Source organism: Leuciscus leuciscus (genome assembly GCF_965113295.1).
Source record: "Leuciscus leuciscus genome assembly, chromosome: 24".
NCBI lineage: Eukaryota > Metazoa > Chordata > Actinopteri > Cypriniformes > Leuciscidae > Leuciscus > Leuciscus leuciscus.
Genome location: NC_138723.1, coordinates 9872107 through 9896439, shown reverse-complemented (window position 1 = coordinate 9896439; position 24333 = coordinate 9872107). Strand labels below are relative to the sequence as shown.

At 37.6% G+C, this 24333-nt stretch overlaps 2 protein-coding genes across 3 annotated transcripts in view; one reads left to right on the top strand and one right to left on the bottom strand.

Annotated features, from left to right (window-relative positions):
* Positions 1-1353: 1353 nt before the first annotated feature.
* Positions 1354-8016, top strand: fstb (follistatin b). Its single transcript, XM_082157097.1, is given in 7 exon segments — positions 1354-1538; positions 1540-1628; positions 2404-2595; positions 2814-3032; positions 4010-4234; positions 4509-4742; positions 7143-8016. Coding segments are annotated over 7 exon segments (1212 nt in total). The 5' UTR covers positions 1354-1368; the 3' UTR covers positions 7226-8016.
* Positions 8017-15823: 7807 nt separating this feature from the next.
* Positions 15824-24333, bottom strand: part of arl15b (ADP-ribosylation factor-like 15b) — a 46881-nt gene continuing 38371 nt past the window's right edge. The window contains exons 5-6 of one of the 2 annotated variants that reach the window (XR_014202419.1): positions 17895-19223; positions 15824-17748 (exon numbers count right to left, since the gene is read on the bottom strand). Coding sequence is in view for 1 of the 2 variants with exons in the window: in XM_082158228.1 (XP_082014354.1) it covers positions 19071-19223 (153 nt within the window). In the remaining variant the exon portion in view is untranslated. Of the gene's footprint in view, positions 19224-24333 lie in introns of both variants that reach the window. The other variant, XM_082158228.1, reaches the window with a different exon arrangement.

The window sequence follows — 24333 nt, the reverse complement described above, 5'->3', positions numbered from 1 at the left end:
CAGTAATAGACCACTTTAAAAGATTAACGCTTATCATCCAAACTGAAATGGATGGAAAACTGTCTGGATCTATTCAAAGCAGAGGACTCAAATAGTTCATATGAATCCCACGGCACAGAGATGCTGTTGCATTGATGGACATATTGTCTATTCATATTGTCTGGTTTGCTGTACAACTCTTTTTTTTTTTTTTTTTTGTGACAGTTTATAGTAATATTATAGTATACTACTGTTATATAGGCCATCATTTTGTGTCCAGCATTGACGTGTAAAAACTGACTTTAACTGTGAAATTCTTGGCATTTTTAACACATCAGCAAAAATCCAGTAACTTTTGAAACCTTTTTATGTATTCTATCATGTATTTTAATAGACATTTTTAATAAAACGCATAAAATTCCAAGTTAGGCATCAACCCTGTTAACTATAGCTTACCTTTTCTGTATAATACTGTACAATTTCTTAACTAAAAAAATCTCATAATACCAGTCTCATCCCCTTGTGAACTCTCTTTCATCATCTTATATATTATTATGTTTGTCGGCTGGTGCGATTTTAAAAAGTCAACCCTGTTACCAAGTTGACATGATTTTGAACAGTTAATATTTGCAGGAATATCCATAAATTTAAACCTAATTTCCCTTTCTTTTAGACACCTTTCAAGACCTCGAGCACAGGGCTAGTAATGGCAATAGAAAGTATAAAACTTTCAGCCCTGTTCCTTTGGGCACATGCTCTATTCCAACATTTGGTTACACTTTATTTCAAGGTGTCCGTGTTACAGTGTAATTATACATTTAAGTACTGTGTAATAATAATTAACCACGTGTACTTACTATAGGGTCAGGGTTAGGATTGGGGAGTGGTTTAGGCTTAGTTACATGTAATTATGCATGATTTGTAACTACATGTAACTTGTGTAACAAGGACTCTGTAAAATAAAGTGTTACCTTACATTTTATTTAGGCTCAGATGCATGGCACCTCCCAATGTATTAACACTGAGCATTTGAATTTTCTGAGAATATTTACAATCCTACAACAATCAAAGTTTTTTCAATCTTTTTTAATCACATCAAAAATAAACTATTTATTCTGTAATTTACCAGAACCGGGTTCTGTTTGATACAGTTCAAGCTCAAAGTTTGGCATATGTTGAGAGAAAAACTATTTATATCAAATAACTGTTGTAATAATCAGCCTTTTATCCACAATAAATGCAAACAGAGCCCCAAATCACTTTGCTGCTGTTATCCAACTCTTTGAACCCTATTAAAAACATAGCCCCAAATCATAATGTTGCTCTTGAGGGGAGAAAGTTTCTAGACTTAAATGTCACCTGATAAATTTCGGTGGGCAAACTATTACAATGCTCTCCCCACCCCCTATGAAGTATGAAGACCGCCCACCACAGGCATCCAACTCGAGACCCCATATAGATTTAAAAAGCGAGACGGATTCCGTGTGTATGACAGTCACTGAGTGCGAAGCATCGGGAGAACATCTGTCTGTCTGTAGTCCGTCTGTCTCCACTTTTTCTGAGGATGCTACAGTTACCGCGGCTCCGCCAGGGCGTGATCGCGCTCCTCATATGGTTCGCGCACTTGATGGAACAGCAGAAAGTACAAGGTAAAGTGACATTTATGCTTTGCGAGCTGTTTTAAAGTCTGAATGAGGAATATTTTGCAGTGTTAAAACCATTAATGCATTGACTTGGACTTGAGAAGGTTGAATGGTGCGTTTGCGCGCTGGCGCCTCTCATGCGTAAAAACAAAAAAAAATTATAAGTGAACTTGTTTTCAAGACACCTAGCTATTAGAATTTATAGTCGAAACTCATTAGAAAAGGAACCATATCTTTGCAGGCACCTTCCTGATCTTTAAGTGATTCGTATTTTTAGATGATGTTAAACTTTGTGCAGTAAGTGGGGTATTTTTTTCTCTCCATTTATTATGTTTATAATGGCATTATGTCTAAACGGTTGAGCATGTTTCCGTGCAAGGCACAAAACGCTTGCACAACCTCAATATAGTGTTTCTGAAGAGTTTGAGTGGATTCAGATGGCAGAAGGACTCTTTGAACATTTGCTATTTCAACCCAAGTTTCTTTAAAAATACCTCTTAAATCATTTTCAAATGTTTGTTTGATCTTTTACCTGGATCCAGCAAAAATCTATAGACATATAATAGTCATAAAGCAACTTGGCACTAAAGATGCAACCAGATATTCAATATTGAGGTGACCCAAGGTAAAAAATTAAGAATCGGTCATTGTCTGTTTTGATTGTCCGAAGTGGTTATGGGCACTAATTGCCTCCAATTAGCTTCATTCTATTATATTGAGTGATGAATGAGCAGAATAGTATTCGGCATGTATGAGGGGGTAATAAAGTGACTCTTTCCAGCTGGCAACTGCTGGCTTCAGCAGGGCAAGAACGGGAGATGCCAGGTTCTGTACATGTCTGGGATGAGCCGGGAAGACTGTTGTAGAAGTGGTCGTCTGGGCACGGCGTGGACCGAGGAGGATGTACCCAATAACACACTCTTCCGGTGGCTGATCTTCAATGGCGGCGCACCAAACTGCATACCTTGCAAAGGTACCGCATAAGAGTGTTTTCTTCATTTGGATGACTGGAAGTAATCTGGAAAATTTGATTTCGATTTCAGACAGGAAATGTTAGGAACACTTGAGTATATAGCATATAAATAGTGCAACCCTTTGTCAGTCATAAATGACATGATCATGTTTAAACAACAAATATTTATACAGAACTGATATGTCAGTTATTCATAACCTTCTTTATTGATTCTACAGAGACTTGTGAAAATGTGGACTGTGGTCCTGGAAAGAGGTGCAAAATGAACAAGCGGAATAAGCCGCGCTGCGTGTGCGCTCCAGACTGCTCCAATGTCACCTTTAAAGGGCGCGTGTGTGGCTCCGATGGGAAAACGTACCAGAACGAGTGTGTACTCCTAAGGGCCAAGTGCAAGAGACACCCTGACCTGACTGCGCAGTACCAGGGAAAATGCAAAAGTACGGTCACTTAAGAGAAAAAGAAAACAAAATTTACTTGATTGATTCGTTTTGTTGCGCACAAATCATAGGTGGACATTCTTCCAAAGAAAAAAGAATGTCTTTGTAATCTTCAATCCAAAAAATAATAACCTGCTCTGCCTCTGAAACAACTTTTGTTTACCGGTGACATCACCTATTGGATAATATAGGATTTTTGGTAACACTTTACAATAAGGTTCATCAACTTAGTTAACATGAACAATGAACAATACTTCTTCAGCATTTATTAATCTTAGTTAATATTAATTTCAACATTTACAAATACATTATTAAAATCAAAGGTTGTATTTGTTAACATTAGTTAATGCACTGTGAACTAACATGAACAAACAATGAACAGCTGTATTTTTATTAACTAACATTAACAAAGATGAATAAAAACAGTTACATATGTATTGTTCATTGTTAGTTCATGTTATTTAATACTAATGTTAACTATTTAACCTTATTGTAAAGTGTTTTTTTTTAGCAAACTCGCATTTTCAGTTACGTTCTTTTAATTAACACCCACTTGATTATGGGTGTTATTTATTGTTATTGAATATAACAATCCAATGAATATGGAAAATTTAAGTCCCAAACAAAATTTTTCACAGAATATTCTTTTTCTCTCAGAAATACGTCACATTACAGAAGTTAAATGGTGGCGAGTGTCATTTCACGTTGACTTTTTGCGATCAAAACTAAGCAAGGCTTAATTGTTAATCTCTAACTAAAATGTGCATTAAAATCAACAGAATGATAACTTGCTAGTAATTGACCAAACATGCATAACTTCATGTCTTTCTAATAAAAATATTATGCCCACCAAAATATATATAGAGAGAGAATAAATACAAGATATGCTTTTATGCATAAGCTAGTTTTAATTCAGTGTGTAAAAGCTTGTTAGCTACAGAAGCTGCCAACTTTGACAGGATATTATTTTTCACCAGAGTCATGCTATGACGTGCGTTGTCCTGGAAGCTCAACATGTGTACTGGACCAGACCAACAACGCCTACTGCGTGACCTGCAACCGGCTTTGCCCTGAGGTGACCTCGCCGGAGCAGTACCTGTGCGGGAATGACGGGATCGTGTATGCCAACACCTGCCATCTCCGAAGGGCCACGTGCATCATGGGACGCTCCATTGGAGTGGCCTACGAGGGGAAATGCATAGGTGAGAATAAGACACAAATCTTGCGCTTGCACAATCCTCCTTAAACATGTGGTTCTCATTACTCTGTTTTCTGTTGCAATAACACATTCATGTTTCACATGGGTAGCAGTGACTGTTGCTGCTTTTCTGCGTTATTTAATACCTCCTCAAACCACACTGAGTGAAACAAGACTAAAATTAACATTCAGTGTGGCCCAAAGAAGTGGTTTTACACAAAGTGAAATCATATTTTTTGGGATAACTTTCTCATTCTGGTTTGTCTGCTATGCTTCAGACGCCAGGTCCTGTGAAGACATCAAATGCCGGGAGGGACGGAAGTGTCTTTGGGATAAGCGTACGGGACGGGGGCGCTGTGCGGTGTGCGAGGACGACTCCTGTCCCGAGAATCGACCGGGCGACAGCGTCTGCGCCAGCGACAACGTCACCTACCCGAGCGAGTGCTCCATGAGGCAGGCCGCCTGCTCTTTGGGCCTCGTCCTGGAAGTCAAACACTCAGGCTCCTGCAACTGTAAGTAGAGGATGCTAAGCCTGGCCGCACCCTTGTCCCGCATTCCCACCCCCTGCCAGATAAACACCCCTCTTTCTTACCCCTCCCATTGCCCCCAAAAAGAAACACAAGGACTGTCAGAGAGCATGTATTCAGCTTCCTCTCGCAAAGACAATCTGTGTTTTAACTCAGAGGCAGTGAGACGTTCTGATGCATTAGAAGTGTCCAGGACGGTGCAGATGTTCTCTTGCTCATCTATTGATGTCTTAAATGAGGTTAAGCCGAAATCTTTGAGGTCAAGTCTGGAAGGATTTCTGTTTGGGATGCGAGACAGTTCTGAACATGCTGCTCCTCCGCAATGGTTACACTATCTGTGCGTCAGAGACAGAAACGTGACGAGTCATGTGGAAATTACATAGGGACGTAAACTCACTTAGCGTGCTCTGTTTTGTGTTGTCTCTGCCTGTGGCTGACCGGCTCCGCGATGATGATCGCGTGATACAGACAGGCATGTGTGTTATGGACAAAGAAAAGCAAACCTGTTGCCATTATGGTGCACGCTCAGAAATATACCAGTGTTTGGGGCAAAAATACCACTGAAAGTGACAAAAATGCCCTAGAAATGTAAAATACGGGGGCAAAAAAAAAGTTTTTTTAACATGTATTTTAATACATAGATATATTTCTGACATATATTTTAATTGAAGTTTTTGAAATGGTTGGTATGCTGTGTGTGCGTGTGTGTTTTATATGGTTTAGAAATATATGCCCAGAAAATCAATTCCAAGAGGCAAATATTGTCCGCGGAATTTAATTTCTGACCCCAGCTAACATCTTTGTCTATCATCTTTATGTAATAAAGGGAAACTCAACCATTTTTTTCACTGTCGATTTGTTATGTCCATTTTGCACAATGTGAAAATGTAATTTTTTTTATGAAAAAAGCCACTTGAGGGCCGTTCACACCAACAAGGACGATAACTATAAAGATAACGATAAGGATTTTTATAGGCACAGAGAAACGATTACGGCGCAGAGAAAATATATTCCCTTACGCAAAGAAAATATATTTACATATATTTATGATCTATATATTAAATGGTTTGAAAAAATTGGAAAATATGTGGAATAAAAAAAAAACATTTATATATTACAATATATTTAATAAATGTTGATTAATGTGCATGTTGAAAACATGTAAAGTCTAATTGGTCAAACACAAATTAGTTGAGTTCAAAATACTCTAAATTATCATGCAAATAGTTGCCTCCATTTTTTTGAGTTACAACAAGGCAATATTTTTACAGTGTGTGGAAACTGATTGCCTTAAATTTCTCAAGCATTTCTAATGCATTCTCAAGCAAAATATTGCTTTGGTTTAACAAAAAATAACTGAGGCAACTATTTGCATGAGAATTGAGTACTTTGAACTCAACTAATTTGTGTTTGACCAATTAGACTTTACATGTTTTCAACATGCACCTTTATGTAATACCAACACAACTTTCCTCGTAAATTCAACTCAGATACTTTGTGTTGCACAAACATAACTCAATTGAGTGAAAGTAGTAAATATATTGTCACATATTTTTCAATATATAAAAAGCAGCACTTCCTTATGTATTATTCAATGTAATGTAATATATTGTTCTGTATATTTTTCAGTATATTTAAATTATTTGCGTAAGAGACGTTGGAATCGCTTTCAGAACGATTTTATCCAGCTGAACAGCCAATCAGAATCCATCCTGTAACGAGCTCAAGCATTTAAAGTGACAGACAAGCGATCGCTTAGAATAAACAGAACGATATCGTCCGCTGGTGTGGAGGCTAATATAGTTATCTTTATCGTTATCGTTCTTGGTTGTGAACATACCTTTATTCTTCGCGTAAAATGTTCCTAGACAATGTCATTTCTTTTGTTCTAACCTTATAATGGTTCAAATGTGGGACATAACAAATCTCATGTGGAAAAAATGTGATTTTATGTTTAGTATGAACATGTTTAGATGGTTCAGTGATAAGTTAGAACATTTGTTAATGCCTTAAAGTAGAACCATCTTTAACCAGCCCGAGTCTGTGTGTGGTATTCGTCATCTTCCACAAAAGCAGTATTTTTGTTTATAAGAAGGGATTGCGTAATGTCTCTTTGCTTGATTTGATTCGATTCTGCACAATGACTTGACAAATACAAGAAATTGTCTCCACTAATAAAAGACAGAGGTAAGGCCCCATTCCACAGAGAAATTCAATCCCAGGCTCTCCTTCAACCCTCAGCTGTGATCCCACCACTTTGTGTGAATTGCAAAGCATTGTTAGAGATGCTTTGGGAGAAAGATGCAAGAAGTCATGCAGTAAGACTCTGTGCCTGAATGCTGTTGTGTTTTATACTAATGCAACAGCTGCTATATTCCTCCGCAGCGCTCTCAGAAGAGACGGATGAAGAGGAGGATGATGAAGATTACGCGGATTATAGCCATCTATCTCTGTTACTGACTGGATAAATCACATTCAACAGCAGGACTCCATTTAAGCACAGAGTCATGTTCATACTGTACATACATGTACTCTTATTTATTTTCCGCAGACATGTGGAAGATGCTTATTGTTCTAGATGTTTATTTATACATTTTTGTCTTCTTATTTATACATTTATAGTCTGAATAAATGAACTGTCTACCGTCTTTTCTTTGTCGTCTTTGGAAGAGTATTATTTATTATAATGTGCAATGTAACTCTGTGTGTGTTTTGAAAAGTGTATGTTACGATTTGTGAAGAAAAAAAGCTTAAAACAGTTTTTGTCATCCTCCCAAATGGAATATCTGCAGCAAAACTTGCATGTGTTTTATTTATTTGCAATCTAATGTTCACTAATAAATGTATTTAGCGTAGATCTGCTTCGGTTTACAATCAAAGCTGACAAAAGCAGCTTTTTTTTCAGTAAAGTCTATGTATGATTTTGACACATACACCAAAAACAGTGGTTTTATTTGACAGAAATAATGTTGGAATCAATGCATTGTGTTTTATAAAATCAAAATATACCCTTGATGCTATTTTCTGCCAACATGTTTCCTGTTTTTATGGGGGTGCTGAGACGAGAGGAATCGTTTATCATATATTGTATATAATTAATCAAGTATTGTTTTCTTGCCATATATTGTTTGTCTTTTTTATTTTAGAGATCCAGCTATAAATGTATAGTTTTGTATTTGTTTGTAAATGTTTAATGTATATAAAGTTAATGATGCCATTTGTAAAGATGCAGTATAAAGAGTAAAATCTGAAAAATCTACTTCAGTTACTGAGAGTATTATTATTCCTAAATGTGTGAAGTGTAAATCTTGTAATTTTAAATCTATAATCCAATGTTGGGATTTTGAAAATTCTTTCAGGACGTAATTGGCCCTGACCTTGAATCCTTAAAAGTGGGAATTTGTTATTCCATGCTAGTCTCAAGCAGATTGATCTGAACACACACACACACACACACACACACACCAATCTAAGTTCTGCAGAAGCCACCGGAACTGTCTGAGCTGCAGTGGAGAAACTAATTTGCCAGGAAGTTTCACAGACGGCTAATTGTAAAGGAGAGTGTCACCTCCTCTTTGCTTTGCAAGGCTTCATTAGACGCTTATCGTTAATTCAAACCCACAGAGATGTTTTTCAGACAGTGTGGGAAAACTCTTCGTTTTTTCTTCATCAGATATTGTGCTCAGGCGCCTTTGTATATCAACATTTCTTTCTAGACTCTAAAGAAAAGTTCACACCAAGGACGATGTCTATACAGTTAACAATAAAGATATAGTTCTAAAATCTTTCTACATATAAAAGAATAGCAGAGTTCAGACCACAATTATAACGACAACAGAACAGAGGAACGGTATTGTCGATTTTTCCAGCTGATGAACAACAGCCGATTAGAATAGAGTTGCTTTAAGAGCGCGAGCATTTAGGATACTGTTGACGCTAATAGATATCTAATAATAAATATCATTATAATTAGTCTTTTTGGTGTGAATGGTTCAGTTCCCCCAAAAATGAAATTTACCCACCCTCAAGCCATCCTAGGTGTACATGACTTTCTTCTTTCAGCCGAACACATTCTGAGTTATATTAAAATATATCCTGGCTCTTCCCGGCTTTGTAATGGCACCGAATACAGTTTTTTAAGCTCTAAAAAGCAAATCCATCCATCATAAAAAGTAATCCATACGGCTCCAGAAAGTCCTTCTGAAACGAAGCAATGCATTTTTAAAAGAAAAATATCCATATTTAAAACTTTATAAACTATAATCACTGGTTTCCAGAAACGGCCGTACGCGCGATCACAAGAGAGACGAGTTCTGGCGGAGGGGTGACCTCTGACCCGAAGTATGGCGTGGGACGTAGTGTAAGTTTTGGTGAGAATTGACAAACAAGGATGCGCAGAGGACACAGCAAAGCAGAATGGCGGGCAGGAATTAGAAGTCTAAAACAAGAAGTTTAAAAAAATATATCAGAGGATTTCGATATAAAAGAAGAGGAGGTACTTTATAAGTTGGGTCAGAGGTCATTCTTCCGCCGGAACTCGACTCGGACGTTTCCGGAATTGCTTCGCCACAGAAAACATTTATTAACCCCCTGGAGCAGTATGGATTACGTTTTATGATGGATGGATGGAGCTTAAAAAACTCGGACACTATTCACTCCCATTATAAAGCTTAGAAGAGCCAGGATATTATTAATATAATATAACTCTGATTGTGTTCGGCTGGAATAATTAAGTCATATACCCCTAGGATGGCTTGAGGGCGAGTCAATTATGGGATAATATTTATTTTGGGGTGAACTACTCCTAAATTAAGCTATTTACAAATAGCCCCAGTGATAATTTACTTTGGCGTCACTGAAACTGAAGTAAGTGTTCAGTAAGGTGAGGTCTGTCTGTGCTGGCAGGGAAGATCTCTGTTCTCTCGCGGGACAGCTGAATCAGCAGTGGGCAGGGGGAATATGGGCGCCCGGTCCCGCTGATACCTGCTGAGCAGCATCTGTGATAGCGCAGAGACAGCGAAGAGTAATCATATCTGAAATGCCTGCAACGAGGAAGATGGTAATCAGGAGTGAACACGGTGTCACTGTCTCAAGCTTGTTTTGGAAAAATAGCAGGCAGCCACTATAACGATGTTAAGAAACAGCTGACATTACATGAGAGAGCAGAGACTTTTTCCCATTGTTATGCTGATAGAGTTAAAATCCCTTGACATTACTATAGTAAGGATTTATATTTTAATTATTTTGTGGAATATTATATCATATGGAAAGAAATCCCTTCCTATGTAGTATTTTTGTTGTGTTGTCCAGTTAAAAAAATAAAAACTCTTTAAAAAACGTTTAAGATCTTTCCTAATGTGTTCCAAAGTGAATTGTTATGCAACTCTTCAACAGAATTGAATCCTGGCTGTCAAGCTCCAAAAAGAAAAAAATATTTTTCTTTTTGAAAAGAAAAGGGTTTCATGCAAGGCGCAGCACATAATCAAGCTTTCGCTGATGAATTGTCAGCAAAAGAACACATATTTTACCCAAGCTGTGAATGTGTTTGTATACTGAACTGAATGTGAAGACAAAAAGACTGTTTAGCACAAAATTATCATGTCTCTTATTAGCAGCTCATATACAAGCAGGCTATACTGGTTTAAATCATTGAATGAAGACACTGAATCAGTCAGAGTAAATTAACCGACATCTGACACACATATTTTCAGTGATGTTCGACTCTAAATGAAGCATTGGCAAGCTTTTAAAATTAAAGGTAGAGTAGGTAATTTCGGAGGGGCTAGCAATAGCAAGCTAGCTTTGAAAGCATGAGATCCCGCCCTCCCTTCAGAGCTTCTCCAAAGCCACGCTTCCTTCAAAACAATGAACGCAGATTCAGCAAAGCTTCACAAGAGATGTCTTTAAAGGTACACTATGAAGAAATTTCTCCCATCTAGCGGTGAAATTGTAATTTGCATTCAAACGAATAGTGTCTAGCGCCTCGCTTTTTCAAATGCGTGTTGCAACTATGGTAGCCGTTATGTACCAAGAAGCTATGACAACATCTTCCAATAGCACTTCATCGAGTTTAACTATACATGTTCTACTGTTATGCTGCCAATATAATGAATTACACAACCAAGCAATGAAAAAAAGCTTGTAATTTAGACCGTAACATTGACTAACCTGTCGAGAAGAAAGCAGGCAACTTCAAATTTGCCGGGGCAGTGACAAGCGCCTCTCACTGATCTCCTTGTCCGTTTCAGCTGGTTTCAGTCACGTGACACTGGCTCTGAACGAGAACGCGTTGTGGAAACGCGTTGAGGTAGGCTAGTGCTTTTTGTCCCTCTCTGCTATTATAGTTTTTCAAAATGGCGGAACAACATGGAAGCCTCCTTGGACTTACCCGTCCAATATAAATAAAGATAAGAAATTCTTCGCTTACGAGGATAAGTCAGACCATTGCCAGAGAGTAATTTTACACCAATGAGGACATATTTATGAATAAAGACATTGATTTTAGCTAATAAAATACTTAAAACACTACACAGTGTACATTTAAAGCACATTACATTTCAATAAAAATGAACGTAAACAAATTACAGAGCTATTACTTGTAGCACCTGACTGCTGCGGGTTCATTTCGTCATTGATAGTGTTGACAGGCATAAATCCGAGTCTGAGGACATGAACAGCTCTGGGTAGAATGTCATGGGTTGCCATCTTGTACTTACAATTACAACATGGCGTGAACGCAACAAAATCTCGTTGTTTTGGTTCAAGAGAGACTGTAAAAGGCGGCTGCTGTTTGTTTGCGGCGCTCAGTGACTGTGTGTCTATAACCTTACTGAACGCGCTGATGACGTGTGACGTTTGCCCGAGCAGGTGTGCGTAGATATGGAAATACATACGTTGACAGGCAGGTAGGACATCCAATTATTGCATTTCAGACCGAATGCAATGACTTCCACAGAAGATATATATATATTTTTATATTTAGACCACTATTATTGATTGCTTTCAGGATGTGAAGAGAGTTTTAAAGCAGAATAACAAAAAGTGTTTCTGGAGAAAATTGCCCACCCTACCTTTAAATGAGTAGCCTATCAGTACCGATTTCCATATCACAATGTGCAGTAATTTTTTTATGTGTGTGTGTGTGTGTGTGTGTGTAATAAACAATATTTATATTTATTAGTGCAGAACAGACATTCATTAGAAAGGTCTACGATTTTCTGCCAAGTTCATGCAAGGACATCCTTGTTCCCTCTAGGTATAAATTAGTAAAAAAAAAAGGACAGTGCTAAAAAAGCATAAAGTGGTGTGTGGCACAAACAACATGTTCAGAGAGAACCAGTCTGGAGAGAACAGACCTCTGTGGGTCATTTCCTGACGGTTCATTGGGGTCTCTCTAGCAACCAGTCCACCGGATCCCCGCTGGGTCTCTCATAGAAGTTCAATACAAACGTGCGAGTCAGTCAATGTCTGCGAGACAGCCACTGGTCATCTGAGGTTTAGCTCAATCTGTGTACGACTGATGCCTGGAAATAGCATGAGAAATGTACTTGAGGGTGTAATCGAATAGTTCTGCTGCTATGGACAGCAGTCAAAACAGTCTCTTCTGCCTGTCTCTGTCCACTTTGGATGAAGGCAAACCAGAGAGTTTCTGTTGCAGCTCATGCACGCAGTATACAGACCTTAATCTTGGTTTATACACTCAATCTGTTGTCTTAAGTGTTTATGGAGCGTTATTAAAACCAGAGAGGCCTGTTAGTAGAGTCAGTGACTGATGGCCCTGTATGGAAAATCCACGCTTATTAATGTGCTGTTGACTGTTTTTGCCATTGCAGAAATGTTCTCCATTAGCAGTCATATAAATTTGGTTTTAATTTTAACAAGGAAATGGAATTTCCGTACGCTTCCTCAAAGCTCAACTTCAATGAGCCGACAGCGAATCGCATTCGAATCCGAGGGAACCGAATCTGCCGTTAAAAACAATCAGCAATTAAAGCCTGGAATGAGGCTTTGAAACAAGATCACAGACCGCCGCTATAAGAGACTATCATTGTGTTCTTACATTACTACGAGTTTTTCTCACTCGCTAATGGAGAAAGATTCCTAAATGAGCATGCATGCCTCGTTACCCCAGACGGGCCGGTTTTGATGTTCCAGTATTGAAAAGAGGGGAATGTACATTTTGTCCTTACATTTGAACTTTGTGTTACAATACAATGCAAAATGGCATGTGCGCTACATTCACTAATGGAGGCAACTCCAGTCACAGCCCTAACTCATTATAATCATTCATGGGAACGTGCTTGTGGAGGTACGGCGGCAGGAACTGCACATTTCTCATCTGCATGAAGGAAAAAAGCACTACAATAGGGTCGTTTGCTTTTCAGACGCATGGTCCTTTTGCTTTGAGTAAATATGGCCTAGTTAAATACATTTTCATTGGCAATTCTGGGATTCTCGAGTTTCATTGTGGCTGATAAGGCAAAAACATAGTTTTTTCATGCATTGTCTGGTCAATTTTGAGATTTCAAAATGTGTCGTTTCAGCCTAGTGGAAAGAAACATCTGAAATACACTTTGTGTTTATTTATTGCACTTTATTTCCACCTGTAGATTTCAATTACAATACATATCTTTAAAGTTGGTTTCTCAAAATGTGTTTTTATTCATGCGCTTCACATGGTATCGGAAATTTCCTACTTCCTACTTCTGAAGTCGTGATTACGAGCTCGTCGCATTCAAGCGCTTTGTTGTCGGAAAGAGAAGGCATCATGGAGGACACCAGGTTTATTCTTGCTTATTTATTGGGGAAATCTTATTAAAGCCAAAATATTTAACATCCCATTCATTGACAACCATAAACATTGATCACGTTATCTACAGATTGCTGACAATTCTGTAATTTCGGTCAATATACAGGCTATTACTTTTAAGATGGATGGATGAGCTTTTTTGGGCTTCAAAATCTCAGGTACCATTCACTCCCATTATAAAGCTTGGAAGAGCCAGGATATTTTTTAAGTCATATACACCTAGGATGGCTTGTGAGTGAGTAAATTATGGGATCATTTTCATTTTTGGGTGAACTAACCCTTTAACGACTGGACGAGGCGATGTCGCTGTTGTGGAAAAACTAATAAAGCATACCTGTCAGAGCAGCAGTCATTCGGCCCTCCACCATGTTTAAAGTTTATGGCCCGCAAAACTTGGGAACTTGGGTATCAGAATTATCCCTGAGCTTGCCAGAGGTAAATATATACGACTTGAGAGGGCGATCATGTCCAATTTTTAACTAGGAAACTCATATTTACGATCATTCCGATCGCATGTGAAGGCAGCATTAAATACACCAGACTTTTATTCCTGACTATAATCTGAAGGTTTTTACAGAGGGGTTTGTTCATAATCATATAGGATATACAATTTTATTCCAGCTGTTGACAGTATTTTCTGATTTATGGAGTGATAAAAAAGAAATATCCCAAATCCCCTCTGTAAAAATATTTTGACTCTAATAAGTCAACAGAATGTTTGCAATTCTTCATGTAATCAATCAAAGTATGATAATATCTTTTAGTTAAATGTTTTACCCTTTCTACCTGGGGTGTCTTGCCTCAAAGGGATAGTTCAACCAAAAATTTAAATTCTGTCATCATTTACTCACCCTCATGTCAAAGTGCGGGTGGGGTCCAGTGCGGTTGTTTTGGACCCCATTGACTTCCATTGACATGAGGGTGAGTAAATGGACAAAAACTGTTGAAATATTCCTCAGAATATCTTTTTTTGTGTTCCGCAGAAGAGCGAAAAGTCTTGCAGGTTTGAACTATCATTTTAAGAGCGGCAAAAGAAACTCATAATAACTATAAAAAAAAAAACACTTTCTGAAACTCTCCCATTGCACAAGATAGAGAGCATTTTAAGAAGATTACTTTAAGGCTGTCAGACAAGACTGACACTGGGGAAAAGGAAGACGATATTGAAAGTTTGTCTTGCAGACAGCTTTGTGAAGTTCTTCAGACGTGGTTAAAGTGTTCATCTGTCTGCATGCTAATATTCGTCTGGGATATAGCGCGAGCGAGCAGTTTCAAATGGTCTCAGGTTATTTGAGATAATGTCTCTTCTCCAGACACAATACCATTACCAAAAGATGAATCTTTCAGAAGTTCTTTCTCTTACAACGTCATTTACATTTCATTCTGTCAAAACAGGTTTTGTAAGTCAGATCTCAAAATCAGAGGAATCATTTTCTGACTGCCCCCAGAAAAGCAAAGTCACAGACAGTTTTAATGTTGTATTGAGAGATTATTAACTGAATTACAGTCAGAAGAACTGAGTGTCAAGGGGAAATGAGACAGAGGTCAAAGTTATATTTCAGGATGTCTGCTGTCAGCCGAAACTAGAAGAAAGTTTCTTTAACATCCAGTCATACACTGTAAAATCCCTGTTAAACTGGTTATTTCCCGTTAAACTGGCAGCTGTCGTTGGCAGAAATTCACAGTAAAAAATAGTGACAATGTTTCCATTTGACAACTTATAACTGTATATTTCATTAAGTGATATAATGTTATATCAATATACTAATATAATCTGACTTTTTACCTTAATATGTACTGATAACCACCACAATAGTACAGGTGGCACCGCATGATGAATCAGAGCTCATCGTAAGCAGTCTGTTCATTAAACATTAATAAGTTACATTAACTAAATAACATAACACTAATGTGCATTACCGATAACAAAAATAAGAAGAAACAAAATTATTGTAAAAAATTTAATCATTTGTGATGTGTAATGCAGGGACTTCTGGGAATGTCCTTTTACTGTTTTTTTACAACATCATATAATTTGGTAAAGTATATGATATTCATAGTTTTACTTGCAAAAATCATAAATTGGACAGTATTTTACAGTTAAATTACATATAATGTGTTAAACCATCACCATATATATATATATATATATATATATATATATATAAGGTTACTTACAGTTAACCAATTAACATGTTTCTACTGTATTTTACTCTTTTTTTTTAAATAAAATAAAAATATAATAAAAAAAAGACAAAAAAATATGTTTTAGTGTAGAATAAAACACTGGTCTCGTGACTGGGGTCCTGCTTACCCTAAGGAAGGTAATCGAAGAATATTTGAACGATTAGCATTTGAAATAAAAATATGAACTTAATAAATACTGCACATAATTCATATTTACATAAACCAGCCAATATTTGAATATATAGCAAGCGAAACAATTTTAAACATTTTGTAAAAGTATTCATATAAATAATGGTTCCATTAGCACTTCCTGCATTTGGAGGCAAAGTTGAGCCACAGGTACAGCATAACATTCATAAAATTCATTTTACTTTTCAGTTTTGGCATATCCAACAACACTAACTTTCCTCATTTACATCTGTCAAATACAGTCAGGTGTACATGATGATCCCTTTATATACTGTATGTATATAATTTATATAATGTAAACATAATTTGATAGATGAAGGGGCTGACGCATCTTACCCCACTCTCACCTAAAAAAAAACAAAAAAACGTTCACTTAAATCGTAAGATCGCCGATTTTGTATTGCTTCAATTTCAGTAGTTTTTGTAAAGGAATGTCTACTCTTTCTCTGTTACCTGGACTGAGAAATTCACATTTATTTGTCAGCAAAAGTTTTTGCGTCATCTGACTTTTGGCCAAGCTCCAGGGCTTTCATGAAAACGACAGATTGTACTTCCACGTTTTTGTATCCCTGCACACGGAGAGTCTGATCGACAAAGGGTTATTAACAAAACAGTGTTATAAGAGTAGGGTTATCACTGAAAACTGCATCATACTCTGTCTACTCTTTAAACAGCGTTGTGGTAAACACACTATGGCAGCAGCTTTCTTACCTGTACGCAATGGCGTTTTGCTTTGGGAATTTGGGCAGAACCGACAGATCAGTGGTTTACTTACAATTGTTTCCCCTCCTTTTGGGCTCAAACTGTGCTCACTGTCATCCAGTTTGAAATGTTGACTACAAACACAGAGTTTTTTCAACCGTGGCGTTCTCTCAATATTCTTTGCAGCCTTACGTTCCCACTCCCGTTTTGTTTTTACATTCCCAGCATCTATAAATGTGTCGTCTGTCAATTTAGCTCTAGATCTTGTTTTGAGTCTGCTTTATTGGAAATCCCTACAAGCCAATGAAAAGAAACGGCCTCCATCTAGTAGTTTTGTGGGTTATGAGGACAGCTGGAAATCACTGTAGATGACTAATCCATAGACAGGGAAACACTATGACTAATCACTACTGAGATGATGAGCCATAGAGATGCCGGCGTTCCTTGCGCTTTAGTCAGAAGAGAGCTCAAAGAATTCCAGATGACTAAAACCAGGGAAAATATCAAAAGGAGGACAGCTTTACTTACTGTTAAATGGGTCAATGACAAAATAATTGGAAATGTTTTTCAAATTAATTTCAATAATGTTTGGGGGCAAAAATATCAGGATGGTATCTTGATATCACAAAGCAAAAAGCCCCTTTGAAAGAATAAAATTATTACCTTATTACCCATTTTGCCATAATCACTATAATTATTATTTCTTAGAAAAGCATTTTTGTTAAAATATTATAACTATTTGCAATTTTTTGTCTGCCCAAAAAACACCATAAGACAGGAAATGATCTCATATAGAGAGAGCCCCTGAAGACCCCAATTACAGTGTCAAGGTCAGTAAGTCTAGATAATGTTCTCGTCCATTATTCACGAGACGAAAAAGTGAAACACGATACCATCCTACAAGCAAATGACAAAAGACAACACATTTGTCCTTCTTCTGCCTTTATTTTCCATGTTGCTCAGTGGAAATGATGCATAAATACACATAAACACTGTCAAACATGTGAATGACTTGATGCCACCTTGGCAAACTGCTAAAAGTCCACCTAGACTTTTTTTTTTCTCTTTCTTTCCAGTACAAAGATGTCCTTTCCAGAGACTAATCTGTAACAAATGTACAAATATTTGAATTACAAAAAGGCAGCTGAACTGGTTCGGAGGGTATAAAATTGTAGTAGATATAAATAAAACACAAGGTGATGGCCGAGTCTGACGATGACTATGCATTCGAGCTGTTTTTCAAAGGATACCTGCTTTTGGAAGTGTGGCTGATGTGGCACATGACTGGTTTGGTGGCTCTTGCATTAGTTTCCTCTGTTCACGTGTCTGGGAACTCATCTAAACGGGAGAACTTGGAGACTAGAGGAGGCGTGCTTATGCAAAGAGAGTGTTTTACATTCAGGGCCAACAGAAATACAAAAAGATTCACAAACAAATAATGCGATATCCAAAACAAACACATGGTCAATACATCATGCATACAAAAATCGAAGGCTCTGTCAGTGTTCACCTACAGGGACTGATTGTGGTTTTAGTGTCTGTGGTGAAAAGACAAAGTCAAACCGGTGTTATATTTTTCAGTAGGGCTTTGTCAACCATTACCATCCAAGATAAAGAGATAGATGAGGAAAACCCTGGATATGTTCAGCTTTGAAATAATACTAGACCAAGTTATAAAAACACCTTCGTGTCCTCAATGATCTTAAAATCAAAAAATGTTTGTTTGTCTAAATCTCCAATCGAGTGCGGCTCCATGCTGTTTAGAGATATTACATGACAGGAGAAGATTTTATTATGTTTTTTTAAGACTCAGGAATCACTCATAACTCCACTTTTCACTTCACAGCCACAAATATTTAAGACGGCAAATTTGAATTACATCTAAAGACTGTCATTTGTGAGAACACACACTGAAACGTTTGTTTTAAAAATACATTATCACTCACATTAAGGCTTTAAAGTACAAACTGGCAACTCTCACTCACTCAAACACGCATTCACGCATTTTATTGAGTGTAATCACTCAATAAAACAAACTACGGACTACATGACTTCCAGTTGCCCTACGTGACCAAGCATATGATTAAATCATCTATTTAGGAGCAATGTGCAACTAGGTCTGTATTAAAAAGAACTGATATAACCATTTTACTGACAATGGTAATCGTGTGTTCTGGGTTAATACGTGTGGTTTGAGAGAAGGTATCAAACTTCAGGGCTGAAGTACCTTCTTTTTCTGCAGATATGCATCCTTACGTGAGGATTTACCAAAGTCCATTTTTCCATGGCTCAATTAGTTTCACCACAGTAACAAAGTTAAAGTAACTACGTAGTTTACACAACGGCCATGGTGACTGGAGATGTGCTGGCCTGTGGTGAGTTGGCGATGGGTAGTGTCTGAGGGATGCTGGGATGTCGTCCCTGGGTCATATCCTGCCTGCGTCCTGGTCCTTCTCCTCCAGCAGATGAATGAGCTGACCAAAGCTCTCCTTTACCACGTCCATGTTGTCCACCGTGCTTCCCTCCAGAATCCAGCTCTTGCCTCGTGCCAGAGGTTCCAGCTCAAAATATTTCTTTATCTGTGTGTGAAATGAAGAGATGGAGAAAGAAATGAGGCTCAATTAGGTGGAGACTTCTTACACTATCAATCAACCTTATTTTTAACGGCCATTTGTAACTTGTGTCATTTGCTTCCACTTATTTTAGCTGTACAAAAACAGTCTGTTGTGCTGCTTGATATTCGAAACTGGTATTTGCTATCATGCTATTTTAATGAATAATCATAATCATAAACAGACTGTTTTGTAGTGCAAATAGCTTCATCGTTTACTGCACTTTGTTATTCTTCAAGTTATTTCCCTATCGCAGCTAATGAATCGAAAGTCTGGCACATTCACAGAAAAAAAGCTTACTTCCGCTTTGCAAAAAAGGTGGATAGACTTGATGGACCGAGAACAACGAACAAAATAGTGCTAAACGCAAAAAAGTGCAAAATAAGCTTATGCACTTTTAATGGTAGATAAAAAATGACTTCCCAAGTATATTGTTGTTGGCATCAAAGATGGTGTATCTAATCAAACTTGTCGCAAATTCATTGGTCATTTAGTGGAAGCTATAGTCAAGAGCTGTTTCCATCCAAATTTGCTCATTTAACTTATGCACAAAATTGGAACATAAAACATTTGAGAATAAAGCAGGGTTTCCACTTCCAGGGTAATTGGTGCAAAATATTTGTAATAAAAATGCAATCGGGGAAAGCCACTGTGGCTCTTTTATCCTACATCATAAATGACTTGCGTCTCAGAGACGAAACGCAATAAACGCTGTCATGTTATCTTGCGTTTCGGATGCCTGGTGTTTGGGAACTCAATCGTGTGAGAGGCTTCTTGGAGTTCATTATACCAAAACATTTTAATGATAGACTTTAGCTCAGGCATTGCAGATTGACCAAATCAACATTTGAGATAAATCAACATTTGAGATGCTGTGCAATGAAATTGGTCCACTGGTTAGTCCAGTTATCCAATCGCATCCACTGTTGAGGCAAAGTGTTTTTGTTGCGTATCAAGGGATATGCATATTTTTTAAATGTATGCACATCTTTGTGTTTCCATCCAGTGTTTTTTTTTTGTTTTGTTTTTTCAATAATCCAAAACTTGTGTAAAAATAGGTGGATGGAAACATAGCTGTAGAGAGATGGCAACATGGACAAGTTGCATAAACTGCTTAGACTTGTTTTGCAGGTTAGTCATCTAATTGTTTCTTTAAGAGTGGTCATAATGGTTAGCATGACTTTTAACAAAATTGCTAGGATAAGTTTTTTTCTGGGTATACTATTTATATCTATCTATACTATATCTAACTGATAAACTAGCACTGTAACAAATCAATCCTGAGATCAGACTGTTAGTCTGCAGATTAAAACAAGATTTTTCAACAAACTTTTGGCTGTGTTTGTTATTTTGGAACAAGTTTCCCCTACTGACCAATAAGAACGCAGGCTGAATTGTATCTGTAAATATTCATCTGTAAATGAGTTCCAAAATAAAACAACAAGATCTTTATTCTACTGAAGTTAGAAAGTATGTGGTATCGGCCAAGAAATTCCAATATATTAGCCAGGGGAATATGAGGACAAACTTGTAGTACTAGCGCCAGTCCTTTTCAACGGGGCAGAAATGGGAGGGGAGACAGGAATGCGATCAGTGTTCGCTATGGTAGATGATGTGGAGGAAAACTTTAGATAACAGGAGAGAAAAATTATATTTTAATGAGCAAACATGATGAGCACTTGACTTGACAGTGCTTGACTGAACACAGCATTTATGAGATAGAGGATGTTTCTTCTGATTATAAGCAGCTCTGTGTTTTCAGAATTTCCAAGGCAACAATAGAAAGCAACAAACAGAGAAATTAAACAAGAGTTATTTCCAAGCCCTTCAGGAAAGATCATCTCATTGTGAATTAAAAAAGCCATGTGCCATGTACAATGGTCTCAAAAGGTATTTCTGAATGCAAAATGATACTTCAAAAAATTACAAAAAAGTAGCATCTGCAAAAAACAATTTTTTTAGTCCAGTCAGAGTAACCACAGGTGTAGTTCTACACTTTAACATATGAATATCTAAATACTCATTATATTCAAAGCTAATTTCTCTTAAACATAAATAACACTTTGTATACATAATACAATTTTTGTTTGGCTATATCTTCAAATAAATCCATTTATGTGGCTTACATTTGGACTCACTGTATGCTTTGCTAAATATTCATCAGTAAGAACTTAAAGGGTTAGTTCACCCAATAATGAAAATTATTCCATAATTTACTCACCCGTCACCCTCAAGCCATCCTAGGTGTATATGACTTTCTTCTTTCAGCCGAACACATTCAGAGTTATAATACAAAATATCCTGGCTTTTCCAAGCTTTATAATGGGATTGAATGGTACCCTAGCCCAAAAAAGGTTGGGTCAGAGGTCACTCTTCCGACGGAACTCGACTTGTGTTAGGCTGTTGCCGGAAGCCAGAGGTTGTAGTTTATAAAGTTATAAATATGGATTATTTCCTTACAAACTCATGACTATGCTTCAGAAGGCCTTTATTGACCCCTTGGAACTATATGGATTACTTTTATGATGGATGGATGGATGGATGCGCTTTTTTGGGCTTAAAAATCTAAGGTACCATTCATTCCCATTATAAAGCTTGGAAGAGCCAGAATATTTTGAATAAAACTCAGATTGTGTTTGGCTGAAATAACAAAGTCATAAACACCTAGCATGGCTTGAGGGTGAGTAAATTATTGGGTCATTGGATCATTGGATGAATGAACCCTTTAAGGAATAACAATATTGAACCCCACTTATGGACATAACACTGAGACAAATTTCCAAAATGTCTTATTTTGTGTCCACAGAAGTAAGTCACAAAGGTTACAAAAGCCATGAGGTTGAAAAAATGCTGACAGAAAATATAATTTTAGGTTGAACCTTCTAAAGATCTGAAAGAATAGCATGATGCCAGAAAAACCTTGACCTTAACTTGAACAACAGCACTTAAACATCCAAAAATGTCCCTGTCAAAGTGATTCCTCCCCTCCAGCTCCTAATTTATGATTCCACCCAAATCGTTGACCTCTAACCTTAGGGGACTTAAAGAAGCCCAGAATAAATACAGAGTAAGCCACTAGCACAGGTGTGAAAAGTGAAGGCTGAGAGGCTAAATCATTTCAAATGCTGCACTCGCATTATTTATTCCTGACACAAAATAATCACACTGTATTTTCCTCTTGTTTTGGCGGTGTTTCTGGAAGCCGGCCCGTCTCGTCACCTGATTGGCTCAGTCCCAGACCTCCCTGCTGTGGAGAGAGACTACCCCACTGGGAGCACTTCTTCAAGCCTGGCCTCTGATTCCACATTTAAACTCACTCACAGCACTGAAATACATGGCATCAGTGTCACATCTAGGCAAACACTGAGCTTAACTGACAGCCAGCGGGAACGTGCCAAAAAAGCCGTTGGAATTTCTTACTTCCCTTTGAGAGTGCAATGAAAGAAAAAAAAAAAGAAAAATCAAACAAAACATCCTTTGAGCCAACGCTTTCCTATTATGCCAAGAATGTTGATTAAGATTTCCCTGTCTGGGACTTCATTGCTACAAAATTACCCAATCCTGCTGCTTCGAAGAGCAAGAACAAACTTGGAACGCGAAGCCATATTTGTCTATTGTTTCACAGTGAAACATATCCAGGCCTAAAAAAGCAAGTGTAACATTTAAAAAAGACAGGAGGTTTAGGACGGACTCTACCAGTGACGTTCAAGAAAAATACTTAAAAAAGATGATACTGGCTGATACAGAGTGCTGGTATGTCTGACGGCAGCTGATACAGCAGAATATGTATCATCTCTACCCTGAACAATTGCTAAAAATACAAAACAGAAGAGATGGATCAGAATGGTCAACTTTCAGCTGTGGTTTATACTTTGTTTACATGTATATAGAAATTTCTGAAAAAGAATCACAAAAACACTTTAAATGTTGCCACACTGCCATGCCAGGCCAGTAGTTGGCGATATTGTGCTATAAAGATTTTATGTAAAAAACTACTGAAGAATGTGTAACCAAGCGTGCCGCACAAGCCCTGAAAAGTGAAGCCAAAACGTCTCGATCGCCCCCCGGTGACTGGTCCTAGTATAGGTCATAAGCCCCGCCTCCCCGTGTTATTCAACGGGACGTGAGACCAACTAAACAATTAAATTACACTTCAAATATCTTTTTTCCAAAGGTGGTTTCTTTCATTTGCTGTCGTTTTTATCACGCTGATGTAAGTTCAAGTGTCTGTTTCAAAAATAAGTTGGTTTTTAGTTAGTTACGTGATGCGTGATGTGTAACGTCATGATTGACAGCTGTGATTGACAGGTTCTCTGAGCGAAGTAGTCACTGAAGCACCAACGGACATTTTTTTCGGGATTTTTGGAGGACTAAGGAGATTGTATTTACTTTATTTTAACAAGCCTCTTGTCGTACAGCAATAATTTTTTAAAAAAGTGTGCAGAATGCACTCTCCCTGAGTGCATTCTGCGAGAGTGAGGACGGAGCATTGATTTCGCGGCTTTACTTCCTGCTCACTACTGCGCAGGTCTGGTCCCGAGATCGCTACTGTGCAGGTTCCAATATGTCAGCGCCATATCGGGACACTGGTGGCTTCAGTTCTCATCAATGGAAGAGAGCGAAGGGGCGTCGTCCATCTTTTTTTACAGTCTATGGACTTAACTGATGCAGTATATGCATACTCGTCCATATAGTTGTATGATCATTTCAACGATTGTAGGCTGACTTGTAAACGTTATCTATGACAACCGACCCCAAAAAACAAATCAGTGTTCCACTATTGCAGTCAAAATTCCTTCCTGTCGAATTTCAGCAAATTTTTATAAACTGTTGCCATGTGCAAATGGTTCTCATGAAGTATATTACAAAATCTGTTTCACCAGTTCACGCACAGCATTTTGAAAAGCATTTCCAAAAACCTGTTTTCAGTAAACTAAAACATTGATAGGAGACCAAAATGCAGTGAAAACGTGTCCTGTCAATCAAAATTTGGTGACAGATAACTCATGCGGTGAAGAAAATATCTCTTGTGTGGCTTAGGTGAAAAAGAAATTGTGATTTTCAGGAGGAAAAACAA